This window comes from Microcaecilia unicolor, chromosome 7, assembly GCF_901765095.1.
Source record: "Microcaecilia unicolor chromosome 7, aMicUni1.1, whole genome shotgun sequence".
NCBI classification, from domain to species: Eukaryota; Metazoa; Chordata; class Amphibia; order Gymnophiona; family Siphonopidae; genus Microcaecilia; species Microcaecilia unicolor.
Genome location: NC_044037.1, coordinates 207,702,551 through 207,718,108, shown reverse-complemented (window position 1 = coordinate 207,718,108; position 15,558 = coordinate 207,702,551). Strand labels below are relative to the sequence as shown.

The window sequence follows — 15,558 nt, the reverse complement described above, 5'->3', positions numbered from 1 at the left end:
ACGCTGGGCGAGAAGGAGACAACTGTTGGTGCCATAGTAAGAAAATGGAAGAAGTACAAAATGACTGTCAATCGACAAAGATCTGGGGCTCCACGCAAAATCTCACCTCGTGGGGTATCCTTGATCATGAGGAAGGTTAGAAATCAGCCTACAACTACAAGGGGGGAACTTGTCAATGATCTCAAGGCAGCTGGGACCACTGTCACCACGAAAACCATTGATAACACATTACGACATAACGGATTGCAATCCTGCAGTGCCCGCAAGGTCCCCCTGCTCCGGAAGGCACATGTGACGGCCCGTCTGAAGTTTGCCAGTGAACACCTGGATGATGCCGAGAGTGATTGGGAGAAGGTGCTGTGGTCAGATGAGACAAAAATTGAGCTCTTTGGCATGAACTCAACTCGCCGTGTTTGGAGGAAGAGAAATGCTGCCTATGACCCAAAGAACACCGTCCCCACTGTCAAGCATGGAGGTGGAAATGTTATGTTTTGGGGGTGTTTCTCTGCTAAGGGCACAGGACTATTTCACCGCATCAATGGGAGAATGGATGGGGCCATGTACCGTACAATTCTGAGTGACAACCTCCTTCCCTCCGCCAGGGCCTTAAAAATGGGTCGTGGCTGGGTCTTCCAGCATGACAATGACCCAAAACATACAGCCAAGGCAACAAAGGAGTGGCTCAGGAAGAAGCACATTAGGGTCATGGAGTGGCCTAGCCAGTCACCAGACCTTAATCCCATTGAAAACTTATGGAGGGAGCTGAAGCTGCGAGTTGCCAAGCGACAGCCCAGAACTCTTAATGATTTAGAGATGATCTGCAAAGAGGAGTGGACCAAAATTCCTCCTGACATGTGTGCAAACCTCATCATCAACTACAGAAGACGTCTGACCGCTGTGCTTGCCAACAAGGGTTTTGCCACCAAGTATTAGGTCTTGTTTGCCAGAGGGATTAAATACTTATTTCCCTCTGCAGAATGCAAATAAATTCATATACTTTCCACAATGTGATTTTCCGGATTTAATTTGTGATGTGCTATCTCTCACTGTTACCAATAACCTACCCTTCAATTATGGGCTGCTCATGTCTTTGTCAGTGGGCAAACTTACAAAATCAGCAAGGGATCAAATACTTATTTCCACCACTGTATACATTTATCCCAGAGGAAAAGTTACCATTAAGGCTGGTTATTTTACCACGTCGTGCTATTTTAGCACAGGGTCTCATTGCAAAAAATGGTACCCTGTGCTAAAATTGCATAGCTTGTGGTATTTATCTAAAGTCATGTTTCTATGTTTCTATCTTAATGGTTAATAAAAAGGGGAAGGAAACACAGTCATAATTGTCTACCATAGTTTTGCTTTTCACTTACTGGTGGTCCAGGAGACCCAGCAAGACCTTGTGGCCCTGGAGACCCAGCATCTCCTTTTTGTCCTGGCTCGCCAGTTTCACCTTTGACACCTGGTTGACCATCAGGACCCTAAGCAGATCATACATAAAAAGAAAATCAGTTTATGACTAGAATTATACATGAATTACAACATCGGATTAACACTCAGAGAAACCAGTTAGACCATCGTTTGTCAAACTATTCATTGGGTTCTCTTTAGTTACTCTGGTCTTCAGGGCACCCTTAACAAACATGTATGAAATAAGCATACATTTACCTGGTTGTTTCACTCGGAGCATATTATCCCTTAGAACAGGGGTGTCAAACTGCAAACCCTGCAGGGCTACAAATCATTCAGGTTATCAGGATATTCTTAATGAATATTCATGAGATATATTTGGGAACACTGCCCTCCAAGACTTCCGTTTGTGGTTCTCCAGAATTGCAGTCTTGACATTCCAGCCTTAGGATATTTTCAAAGCCATTGTCTAAGGAGGTCCCCAAATCTGGTCTGAGAATTACTGATTTAGGTCTACCATTACTTGTGGTTGAAAGGAAAAAACTCTATACATAAAAGGCTAAATTCTATATATGGCACCAAAAAAAACATTGCTGAAAAAAGCCCTAGTCCATAAGCCTCGCTTAAAATTAGGCACGGTTTATAGAATAGCACTTATGTCTGGGAATCACACCTAACTTTAGGTGCAGTCATTTGCACCAACTGAAACATAGTGCCCATGATCCTTCCATTTCCACACCCCCTAGTTCAGATCACATGTAAATTTTAGGCGCAGATCCTGCACCTAAATCTATACATGTAAATATCAATTAAATCTCAATAATTGCTTGTTAAAAAGCCAATTATTAGCACTAATTAGCTCATTATTTAATGAAATCAAATGCACAAGTTTGGCGCATGCCCAAATTTGCACACGCAATTTTTTGCGACTTTTATAGAATTGGGGGAAAGGGGTAAATTCTATAAATGGTGCACAGAAATAAGCACTGTAAAAAAAACAAATAGACACTAAGCGCTATTCTATAAAGGATATGCACCCTGCATAGAGTAATACATAGTACCAATTCCTGCACCTAACATTAGGCGCCAGACTTATGCCTACTGAAAGCTGGTACAAATGCTGGCACCCAAGTTAGGTGCACTGAGGCAGTATGCTATAATTCCACACGCAACTTTTCGGAATGCCCCTGGCATGCCCATGGCCACACCCCCAGGGCCGCCGAGAGCCAGGGCCAGGCCCAGGACAAAGCCGTTCCCGGGCCCCCCCTCCGAGGTTACGTCGCGTTGCGCCCCCCCACTCGAGGTCGCCGGGCCCCCCTCCACCCGCTGCCAGTGCCAGGCCCTCTGAACTAACCTGAATCGCCGTCATCTTCGACGCAAGCAGCAGCAGCAGGGCAGACCTCTCCTTCCTTCCCTGCCCCGCCCTCGCGGACGTTATGTCAGGCGAGGGCGGGACACGGAAGGAAGGAGTGGCCTGCCCTGCTGCTGCTGCTTGCGTCAAAGATGAAGGCGCTTCAGGTTAGTTGTGGGAGCGACGGAGAGCGTGTGGGCCAGACTGTGGCGGCGTCGGGCCCCCCCCAGAGGTCCGGTCCTAGGGACTTTTGTCCCCCCTGTCCCCCCTCTCTGCGGCCCTGCACACCCCCTTCTGATTTACATGCTAGCAGAGTTAGGCGCCATGCCTTATAGAATAGCGTGCAGCCAGATATGTGTGCAAATTTTAATGAGTGCCAATTAACTTCACTAATTGATTGTTGGCACCCAATTAAGAGCTCATTAATCAATTAATTTGCTTGCACATCTCAGCGGCGTTCCCAAATTTGGGTGCCATACATAGAATCTGGAGGAAAGAGAAAGCGAAAAATGTAGTAAATGCTTGTTTGTTCAGAGAAAATTTTAAGAAAAATCATGCCAGCTTCTATGACAGTTCAATCAGAATTCATACCGGAGGACCAGCAAAGCCAACAGCACCAATTGGACCATTTTCACCTCGAGAACCCTATAAGAAATGAATATCAGAATTAAATATGGAGTCAGTACAGTGAACAGCATAGCAAATAGCATATTTCCATAATGGTAACTCAAATGAATAATTTCTTATTTCAATTTTTTTCTCCATATATGAAAATCAATTTTATAACAGGGCACCTAGGCAGAAAAGGCACATATATTTTGCATGTATAGCAGCCTAAAAATAATAAATAGTTTTATAAGAGCAACATATATACCCATGTGCCTTCATAAAATTACCCCAGTGAAAGTAGGAGCACATATTTACCCTCCCTGCTGTCCTGCTGATGCAATCCATTAAAGAAAAAAAATAAACAATTGGCCCAGAGAGGAACTGAATAAACAATCATAATGGAATCTGCTCTGCTGTGCTCTTTAGATCCGTGGTGGTGAAGGAGCCATTCTTGAGACTGCCACGGATGTAGGTTTGCCGATAACTCACTCCGGATTGCAGCCGGCGCAACACGGCCAGTGGTGGTAGTCCACCCACGAGCGTGCACCATTTCCAGGTGAAAAAGAAAACCCCCGGAAATGGCTTGTATAGTGGTAACCCAGCAGTAATCGGACATTGCCGTGCACTGCTCGGTTGCCACCAGGTTAGCGCAGGAGCCCTTATCGCCACTTCAGTGGGTAGCGGTAAGGGCTCCCTGTTGCATGGCAATGCGGTAAGAGTTCTCTTACCACATGGCCATGCAGGGCCGGTCTTAGGGCGAGGCGACCGAGGCGGCCACATAGAGCCCCGCGCTCAAGGGGGCCCCGCGCGGCACGCGTGGGGTCGCCCCGCCTGCTGCTCCCACCCCCGACGATCGATCGCTGTAATGTAATAAAATTGAGAAGCGCCGAGTAGCAGGCAGTGCCTCGCGTCTGCCCTGCTAGTAAAAATTTCCTGCACGTCGTCGGGCCGGCCTTCCTGCATTAAGTCCCGCCCTCCTCTGAGGTAATAGGCTCTTCCCGCATTAAGTCCCGCCCTCCTCTGAGGTAATAGCCTATTACCTCAGAGGAGGGCGGGACTTAATGCGGGAAGAGCCTATTACCTCAGAGGAGGGCGGGACTTAATGCAGGAAGGCCGGCCCAACGACGTGCAGGAGATTTTTACTAGCAGGGCAGACGCGAGGCTCTGCCTGCTACTCGGCGCTTCTCAAGTTTTTTTTTAAGTTAGTGGGTGCAGCAGGAGAAAAGAGTTGGTAGGTGGGTCGGGTCGGGTCGGTGGGGACTCAGATGTGAGAAGGGTGTGGGATGGGGGTTCTCAGTTGGGGGGAGGGGGTAAGGGGGACTCAGATGTGAGAAGGGTGTGGGATGGGGGTTCTCAGTTGGGGTAAGGGGGACTCAGATGGGAGAAGGGTGTGGGATGGGGGTTCTCATTTGGGGGGAGGGGGTAAGGGGGCTCAGGTGGGAGAAGGGTGTGGGATGGGGGTCCTCAGATGGGAGAAGGGGGCTGGAACTGGGGTTTGAGAAGGGGCCATATGGGAAATGAGGGCCATGCATGGGGCTGGTGGGAAAATGGGGCATGCGTGGGTCAGGTGGGAGAATGGTTCTGGGACTGAAAAGGGGGGGGGGGGGCTCTAATACAAGACATGTGGATGAAGGGGGCTGGAACTGGGGGCTGAAAAGGAGGGTAGGTGGGATAAGGGGTCTAGTACTGGGACTGGATGCTGAAAAGGGGCAGAGGCTGAAACTGTGGGTACTGGGGGCTGAAAAGGAGATAGGGAGAAGTGGCTGGGGCTGAAGCTTGGACTGGTGAGAGAAAAGGGCTGGGGACGGGTTGAAACTGGGGGCTGAAAAGGGGACAGGGAGAAGTGGCTGGGGGGCTGAAGCTCGGGACTGGTGGGAGAAAAGGGCTGGGGCTGAAACGGGGGACTGGTGGGATAGTGGGGCTGGAACTGGGGGCTGAAAAAAAGGGGCAGAGAGAGGGGCAGATCCTGGATGGAAGGGGGAGGGAGAGGGAGGGCAGACCCGGATGGATGGGAGAGGGAGGGTAAATGGTGGATTGAAGGGGCAGAGAGAAAGGGCAGACAGTGGATGGAAGGGATAGAAAGGACAGACAGTGAATGGAAGGGGCAGAGATAGAGGGCAGATGTGCACGGAAGGGGCAGGGAGAGAGGGCAGACATTGGATGAAGGGAACAGCAGAGAGGGCAGACACTGGATGGCAGAGAGAGAGCGAAGACAGATGCTGGATGGAAGGAAGACAGTGAAAAGAAGATTAGGAAAGCAGAAACCAGAGACGACAAACTGTAAATAAAATATATATTTTTATTTTTTTGCTTTAGGATATAGTATTGTAGCTGTGTTAATAAATGTTTATAATAGAACATGTAAATAAGGTAATCTTTTTATTGGACTAATTTTAATACATTTTGACAAACTTTCAGAGAACAAAGCCCCCTTCCTCAGGTCAGGATAGGATACTGTAACAGCTCTATACTGTATTGACCTGAGGACGGAGGTTTTGGCCTCTGAAAGCTAAATGTATTAGTCCAATAAAATGCTATTATTTTATTTTCTATATTTGTTTTATTTCTATTTGTTAATTTGTAAAGTGGTGATTGGTATTTGTTAGTTTTTTTTCAAATTTACATCTGTTGTCTTTATATTTTGCACAGTACTAGGGCACATTTTCTGTTTCTGTGGTGTTGTATTGTATGCAGAGTCTGGCATCTTGGGGGTTCAGTTTAATTTTTGTCTAAATAGAAAGTTTAAATATTACTACTTATTCTATAGTGGATTAGGGTGTATCTGTGTTTGTGAAAAAGACATGGTTTTCAGTTGGCATTGACTGTGTAGGATCGACAAGCCCTGGAGCTGGGGGCCTTGGAGCTCGGAGGGAGGGGTGGCCGGCTCTGGAGCTAGGGTGGGGGTGGAGCTAGGGTGGGGCGGAGTTAGGGTGGGCAGGGCTAGGGTGGGGCCCTGTCAAATTGGTCTGCATAGGGCCCCGCACTTGCTAAGACCGGCCCTGTGGCCATGTGTGTTGGTGGCTTTTTTACCTGCTGTGGAGGGCCCTTTTCCTGCAGTTTGGTAAAAGGGCCCCTTAAAGCCAATATGTCCAGTGCCCATAGCAGCAGAGGAGCAACTAGTGCCATAGAGCAGGTTCAGCAGATAGGAAGGTGTCTCTTTGAGACTCTAGCTGTCATTCAAGTGAATGGGCTGTGTCGGCATTACCACACTGATAGCTGTTAGTACAGCATAGTAAACAGAGGGGGGGGGGGGGTAGATCTTTAATGTTCAAAAATTGCAAATGGGTGCACTGATACAGAGCAGGCTGGGATTTTACTAATATGCCTTGGTGTTCCAACTCTGTTGCTAGCAAACCTTTGGCCTGGTATACCCTTTGCAGTGCAGTTATTAAATATGTAATCAGTGCATTGTTTGTCTTTTGGGGAGCTTTTTTGTTTGTTTTTTTTAATTATAGACCATAGTCAATTTTCCTGTATAGATATATAATGAAGAAACCGTTTAGTGAACATATTCTAGTGAATGACTAATCAGTATGTACAATATATAGCATTGGTTTTGTTGAAGGCATAGAAAACTTTTTAAATTCTGAAGAAAATTAAAGAAAACTAGAATAAAAACAGAAGTAGAAGATCATTTTAAATTATCATAGGACAATTTGATATTTATGAAATCTTAAAAGAAGACTGAAAATATTTACTCACAGGATTACCGCGGGAACCTGGTGGACCAACTAAACCTCTGGGGCCGGGTTCACCCTTAAAAATGTAACAAAAATATATGTTACTGACAACATATGCCACCACTGTAATTTAGAAACTGTATGCAGGTTGGAGTTTGCATGCATTCCCGTAGAATTCAATATATGTATTTTTAGAAATCCCTTACCTTTTCACCAGTAGGTCCTGCAGGTCCAGGTGGACCAAGTGGCCCTGGTAGACCCTGCAACAAATATGATGTATATAGTTTTAGAAACACAGAGTACAGAACCACAATGATCAGTAAACCTTGTTACAAAGTTTTCTGCAAAAGGCATGAATAAAGTTACCATGTGTGACTATCCATGACTTAATAATAATAAAACATACCACATTGATGGAAATTCAGAGGTGCACTGAAATGTAAAACTACAATGTTAAATAGTCAATTTCAATCTATGTGAAGAAGACACATTGTAATATCACATTTCAACTCTTTTCTCTATTCCTCTATCATATTTTGGGGCACTTTTATTAAGCTGCGCTAGGCCCTAGTGTGTGCCTTTCACATGCCAAAAAGCACTGACGTGGGATGCACTGAGGCATCCCACAGTAGTGTGATGAACTGTGCGTGCTAATTCAAGCTAAAAAATACTTTCTATTTTTTAGTGCAGGAGGCATGTCAATGGGTGGAGGGTAGGAATGTCCTGTGCTAATCAGGTAGCACGGGTACATTGACAATGCTGCCTGATTAATGTGGGGTTAGGGCGGGAGCCCTTACCACCTAGCACATAGGTAGTGATAAGGTCTCCCACGGTAATGGCCACATGCTAATTGGGAAATTAGCACATGGCCATTAGGGGACAAAATACAAATGTGGCCATTTGACCACTGCACCAAAAGTGGCTGCAGCATGCGGTAAACCCAAGCACTACATATAGCGCCAACCACTTTTTAGCATGGCTTAGTAAAAGGGTCCCTTGTTTTGGGGCATTTGAAAGGTTAAACAAATATTCCCTATTTAGGAGCCCTTTTATTAAAGCTTAGCACGTGCTAAGTGCCACATGGCCAATAGCAAAGGCGCAACTAGGAATTTTCAACAGTGGATGTGTCTCAAGCTGCATTTCCCTTCCTTCTCATCTCTCCCTTCTCCTCCCTTCCCGATCCCCTGGTCAGATCTCACAATTCCCTTCCTCCCCCGCATCTTAGGCTGCCTTCGGAACTCTTAGGCTGCCTGAGGACTGCACTGGGTCTTTCTATCTGAATTGTCCCGCCCATCAGAAAACAGGAAGTTGTATCAAAAGGGATGGGGCAGTTTTGTTTTGTTTTTTTATTTATAATTTTCATCAAAATTTAACAACTCACAAGAGACTACAATATGAGAAAATTTGAAATATCTGTAATATAATCTATTACAATTGAAATGTTTATATGCTACTTTTGACCAGAAATATAAGGTAATAGGATCCAAGAAAAGAAGAGAAAAAGAACAAAAAGACAAAATTTTTTACAGTGAGGTTGTTGTTGCCAAGTAAACCTTCCCTAAGCATATCATACAGTGTGGTCTGGTAATCCTACTACTACATTCACATCCTCTTTTGAAACTAAAAACTCCTCTAACTGTTTAGGATCAAAAAACTGATACGATTTGGCTTGATATAATACTCTGCATATACAAGGAAATTTTAACATATAATTTGCTCCAAGTGCCAGAGTCCTCTGACGTAGTGCTAGAAAAGCACTATGTCTTATTTGGGTCTCTCTAGCCACATCAGGAAATATTCTTATTTTAGATCCAAAAAATGTAGATTCTAAATGTCTAAATGAAAGTCTTAAGACTGCGTCGCGATCCATTTCTAAAGCAAAAACAACCAAAGCAGTCAACCTTTGGGAAATTACTTCCAAAGATGATTCAAGAAATGATGTCAAGTTCATCGCTTCTCCTCTGTTCGGTTGGAGAGTCTCTGAATTTAGTTTATTTTGTAGATATTGTACCCGAACAATAGGAGGTAAGGAATCACTTGCCATTCCTAATACCTCAGTCAGATATTTTTTCACCATATCAATCGGGGCGATTAAGGGAGATCTTGGAAAGTTCGTGAATCTCAAATTAAGTTTTCTTGATTTATTTTCAAGATATTCTAAACGTCGTAACATATAATTTTTATCCCTAATTGAGGTTTGACTAATAACTTCCAAAGATTGCATTTTCTCTCCCAGTTGTTCTATTTTATTTTTTTTTTATTTAACAAGAAGTCTTTATTGAAAAAATGAAAAAAAACCCTATACAACAGTTGACAACAACAACGATACCAAGAGAAAAATATCATTCTCTACTGTTCACATCAAGTAATATTCAACTAACAGGGTTTACAGCTAAAAACATCTTATATCTAGACTTCACTTTTTATTCCCATTTTTCCCCAAAGAAACCACAAAGAAGAGATTAAAAAAAAAAACAAACCCCACGAAGCCCACCCTAATAATCTGGTACATTACCCAGCATGTAAAATAAAGAGAAAACAATGTCACTCACATTCAACAATCAAATTATTAACACCAACCCCATCTATGGTCCCAAGCCCAAGGGGGCCCATATTCTTTCCCATTTTGCCATTTGTTTGCGTTCCTTCGCTAATAGTCTCTCTTTTTCTGCAATATTTCCAAGCAAAGTTTTCCATCTAATTATGGAGGGACAGTTTCGCTGTTTCCAAGCTTGTGCAATTATCAATCTGCCTGCACACAAACAATGCTTTGTTAGAATCTTACCCTCCTCTTTGAGGCCTAGAATATTTTTATGAAATAAATACACGGCAGGGTCCCATGGTATAGCAACTCCTACCCACTGTTGCATCCTCACTTGAATAGCTCTCCAAAATGCCCCTACCTTTCTGCAGGTCCACCATATATGGCCCATGGTGCCCAATTGACCACATTCTCTCCAACATTTCTGGGATATTGTTTTAAACATGTGATGCAATCTTACTGGAGTTAGATACCATCGATATAATATTTTTGTGGCATTCTCTTGAATATTGATGGCTGGGGAAATCTTAGTAGATCCTCTTTCAAATCTCTGCCATTCCGCCTCTGTGTAAGTTACTCCTAATTCCTTTTCCCATTGATCTCGATGTCTAGAGTTCTGTGGAAGTGCATCCCTCAAATATCCATACAGCAAGGAAATTAGACCCCTTGTTCCCTGTTCTCTTACACAAAGTTCCTCTAAGAACGTGACCTCTCCAAATAGATTAGCTCTGAACCCTGAGGAGTGTAAAAAGTGGATTAGTTGTGTGTATGCATATTGATCCTTCTGAGGGAGATGGTAAGTTTCAGCCAACTCTGAGAACGTGATAAAGCTCTCTCCACTTAGTAATTGTCCCCAAAGCTCAAGACCACTCCGTGCCCATTTAGTGAACGTCGAGGATTCACATCCCAGAGGGAAAGTCAAATTGTATGCTATAGGAGACAGCTTAGAGTTGTAAATTTTCCTTTTACGTTCCATTTTATCCCAACATGAGAGTGTATAACGGATAACAGGGCTCACCCATGCACCCAACTTTCTATGTTCAGGTGCTAGCCAAAGCAGATGGCCTAATTTTAATGGGCTGCGAAGTAAATGCTGCTCCGCCTTTATCCAAAGCTTATGAGAGGTCTCCTGGAACCATTCTATCGCCGCTTTGACCTGGGATGCCCTATGATAAAATTCCAAATGAGGAACTCCCAGGCCCCCCTTAGATTTACAGGCCATATATGCCACATTAGAGTGAATCCTCGGCGTTTTCCCTTGCCAAATAAACTCTGTTAAACGGCTCTGCACTCGTTGAAGCAAGTGTTCTTCTATTGGCAGTGGTATCGATTGAAAAAGATATAATAATCGCGGCAAAATGTTCATTTTTACCATGGCTATCCTGCCAAACCAGGACAGTCCAAGCGGTTCCCATCTATCCAAATCTGACTTGAGCTCAGTCACTAAGGGATTATAATTCACCTCACTTAGGCGGTGCAAATTACTAATGAGAAAGACTCCCAGATATCTAATGCCATCAGTCACCCACCTCAAGGGGAACAACCTTTGACACGTCTGATATATTTGTGTTTCCATTCCCTGTGCTAATGCTTCCGTCTTAGTATAATTAATTTTAAAACCAGAAACCCTGCTATAGTCCTCCATAGTCTGAAATAGCTTTGGAAGGGAATCCAAAGGAGATGTGATTGTCAACAGAACATCATCGGCAAAAAGCGCAACTTTGGATTCCCAATCTCCTACCTTCACACCCGTAATTCCCGGGTCATTTCTAATGACCCACGCCAGGGGTTCCATCACCATAGCAAACAAAAGGGGCGACAATGGACATCCCTGGCGTGTACCTCTTTGTAAATCAAAAAGGGGGGAGACCTGTCCATTGATCTTTAAACAGGCTTTAGGTCTGGTATAAAATTCCCTGATCCAACCCATAAAATGAGCGCCAATACCAAAACGCTGCACTGTCTGATAGAGAAAAGGCCAATGAACCCTATCAAATGCCTTCTCGGCATCGATACTTAACAGACAATAAGGTGTATTCCTCTGCTTTGCAGCATACATAACATCTATTGTTCGCCTTATGTTATCAGAGGCTTGTCTATTAGCAATGAATCCCACTTGATCTGGGTGAATGATAGATGGTAAAACTATGGATAACCTAGTGGCCAGCACCTTTGCCAGGATACGCACATCAACATTTAAAATTGAGATTGGCCTGTAGGAGGAGCATTCAGTCACATCTTTGTTGGGTTTAGGGATGACAGCAATCCATGCCTCTCGCATAGTTTCTGGCATACTTTCCCCTGTTCGTATGGAGTTGAGCACTTCTGCTAATAAAGGTGCCAGGTATGAAGCAAATCTTTTATAAAATTCACTTGTATACCCGTCTAACCCGGGCGCTTTACCAGTTTTTAGGGATTTAATAGCTGTAATCACTTCCTTTGCCTCAATAGGAGCGTCTAGCACTGCCTTATGTTCTGGAGTAATACTGGGCAAATCTAGTTTCTCCAAGTACGATCGAACTTCCCCCTCCTGGATCGAGTCATCCTTAGAGTACAATGCCTCATAATATTGGCTAAATCGATTTCTAATCTCTTGCGACTGTCGGAGTCTTTCTCCTTGTTGCCCCTTAATACAAAAAATGGTACGCTCTATCCGAAGCTTTCGTAATTTAAGCGCTAGTTGTCTACTAATCTTATTTTTCTTTGTGTAATTATGAAGCTTTAATTTTGCATTAAGGAAGTCTAGCTCCTGGCCTAGTAGTGCATCTAATTGTATCCTCTTAGCTTGTAGGGCTCGGTAGTATCTAAGAGAGCCAGTACTTTTATGTTTTAATTCCAGTTCCCCAATCTGGCTTCTCAACTGGTTTAATTCGCTCTCTCTTTTCCGTTTAAGTCGTCCTGCCACTGTCATGAAATGGCCTCGGGAAACTGCCTTAAGCGCATCCCAAATTATTGCTACAGGAGGTCCTGAGTGTAAGTTAAATGACAAATATTCCTCAAGTACTTTAACATAGTCACTACATGCCTCCTCTTGTTTTAGGATCAGATTGTTAAAAGTCCAAGTACCTCCCCTTCTCTCCATCAGGTGACTATCCCACTGCAACATACAAGGAGCATGATCAGAGAGGGTAATATTCCCAATTTGGGCCTTCCCAAGCTGAGTTCCTATTAGTTTATCTGTAAGAATGTAATCTATTCGGGAGTATGTCTGATGAACTTGAGAATAAAAGGAGTAGTCACGTTCTCCGGGATGGCTATCCCTCCAGGGATCATTAAGCCCCATATCTTCCACAAAAGTGGTAAAATGTTTAGCAAGTACCTTATCATTCTTAGTGAGAGAGCCAGATCGATCTAAATCTGGGTGTAACGTAGCATTAAAGTCACCACCTAATATCACAGACCCTCCTATCATTGCTAACAATGTTCGCTTTAGCAACTGAAAGAAGGAGTGTTGCTCTGAGTTAGGGCCATAAATAGATCCGAACGTGACCTCCCTATCTCCTATAGTACCTCTGATCAAAACATATCGTCCCTTTGGGTCCCGTTTCACTTGGTGGACCTGCAGGGGAAGATTATTGTGAAAAAGTAGAGCTACCCCTCTCTGTTTCTTATTAGAGATATCAGATGCAAAGTATATTTTGGAGTATTGAGGATGTCTAAACAGACTTTCATGAGCCCTCTTCAAATGTGTTTCCTCTAACATTATAACATGCGGCTTCAATCTCATAAGCTCTTGCCACACTAGCTGGCGCTTTCTCAGAGCATTAATGCCCCTCACGTTAAGGGTTACTATGAGGCATATTTTCAAAGCACTTTGGGATGCTAAGTTCCATAGGTTTCTATGGAACTTTGGGAGGCTAAGTGCTTTGAAAATGAGCCTCTATGTGTACCTTATGTACCATTAGGGTTGTGTCGACCTAATCTCAGTCGTAAGCATGAATGCTGCATTTGAGTAAGGTACTCCCCATAACCTCCCACCCCCACCCTCCCCTTCCCACCCCCCTTCCAAGAAGACCCACCAAACGAGGAAAGACAAGGAGAGAGCCAAAACCCGGCTCCTCTCTTGCCTTTAACCCCCAGCAAGGTCAACAAACCCATCTACAACCCCCAGCTCCAACCCCCCACCTCTCTCCTCTCTTTTGTAATACACAGATATTGACTATATCTTCCTCTAGTGGTTTCTCATATAAACACATTAGCGCAATTACAGAACACTACCAGTTCTATAGGTCAACTCCATTTCAGCAGAGATCATGTGACCGATTTAGATGTCGACAGTCGGGGTTTCTTGGCTTTATTGAAGACCTGCTGCCATTGCCGCACTTTATCTCGTGTTGTCGCGGGTGTTGTCGCGGGTGCCTGCTTCGTCTCCACATCCATCAGCCCCGCCTTTTGCAGTCGTTGTCGAGCCATATCCACAGTTCGGACTTTATGAAGGTGGCCTGCTATAGTGAAGCATAGTGAAAACGGGAACGCCCATCGATACTTAATATTATGTTTCCCCAGGATCTCCAAGATAGGTTTCATGGTCCGCCTTTGTTGTAAAGTATAGGCCGAGATGTCTTGATAAATAGTCACTGCATTCTCTTGAAATTGTAGGTCCTTCTTTTGTCTTGATAAAGCAAGCACATTTTGCTTCTCAGCATACTTCCAAAAACGTACGACAATATCCCGTGGTTTATTAGCCAATGGTTTTCCCAGAGCTCTGTGGGCCCGTTCGATTTCTGGGAGTGTTGTGTCTGGGCCTGCATCCAGTAATTGTGCGCACAGTTCATTTATTATTTTGAGTACGTCCTCTTGTTCACCCGCCTCCGGAATTCCCCGGAAGCGTAAGTTATTTCTCCTTCCCCGATTTTCAATATCATCCATTTTATATTGTAGTTCCTCTAGTTGGGTAAAAAAGCCCTCTTCACGCTGTTTTACTTGCACCAACACTTCCTCCTGTTCCTCAACTCGGCCTTCGAGCTCTTCTAGCCAGGTTCCGACCTCTTTAATCTCACCTCTCAAATTGTCTATACTTTCCACAATTTCCGATTTCATATGAGCCAGGTCTTTCCGGAGATCTTTAAGTATTTTAGCAAATTGCGAGTCTCGAACGTGGGCTGTTTCATCGTCAGAGCGTACCGATTCAGAGTCCGACACAGCCTCATGCTGTGGAGAAATATGGCGCCCGATTATCTTGCTCACCCTTTGGCTGCTCCGCGCACCACTCTTAGAGTCTGATACTTTTGATTTCTGCGACATCGTGACTTATCACTACATCCACTAGATTTAAGCTTGCTATCGCTAGCTTTTTCATCGATCTGTGCCGCTATGTTCGCTGTTTTAACGAGAGAAGCCCGGGAGCTTCGAGCCTAGGCTGCCATCGAGGGAGATGATGTCACCGGAAGTCCCAGTTGTTCTATTTTAGAAGTATGCTGATTAGTTGTCTGTGCTTGCTGGAGGGCAACTTGAGATAACAACTTAATTTCAGCTGAATTCTTTATTGTTTGTTGTTGTAAAGAGGAATGCAAGGCAGCAGTTTGATCCCAAAGTGACTCTAATGTCACCACGGCAGGTTTTTTTACACATTCTGCTTGAAAAACCAGAGGGGGGCATTAGCAATTTGCCTAATTGTACTCACAGTCTGCTCTTCCACCGGTTCAGCCCTCGATGTTAACACAGCTGATGATAGGATCCCTCCCTGCTCTCTCGGCTCCTCTTCGGGAAGCCGTGACACAGGACTTTCTCCAGCTTCCAACCCTCTTGGTTGCGGGGGAGCCATGCGCATGACGGGGCTGAAAGATCATCTACACTGTCGGCCAGTTCATTAGTTCTGGCTTCGATAGCAGGGGAAGATGTTTGACTTGGGCCAGAGACCACTCCAAATTGCTCGAGTGTTGGCTGCTGTAGAAGGTGGGTTCCACTCAGAGTTGAGGGATTAACCCGAGTTTTCCCTCTCCTTTTCCCCATAATGATAGGGAATC

The 15,558-nt window shown here is 44.4% G+C and overlaps 1 protein-coding gene across 1 annotated transcript in view; it reads right to left on the bottom strand.

Moving 5' to 3' along the window:
• Positions 1-15,558, bottom strand: part of COL5A2 (collagen type V alpha 2 chain) — a 335,742-nt gene that overhangs the window by 61,837 nt on the left and 258,347 nt on the right. Inside the window, 4 exon segments of the mRNA XM_030208786.1 lie at positions 1,374-1,481; positions 3,353-3,406; positions 7,073-7,126; positions 7,257-7,310. Of these exon segments, the coding sequence (XP_030064646.1) occupies positions 1,374-1,481; positions 3,353-3,406; positions 7,073-7,126; positions 7,257-7,310 (270 nt within the window).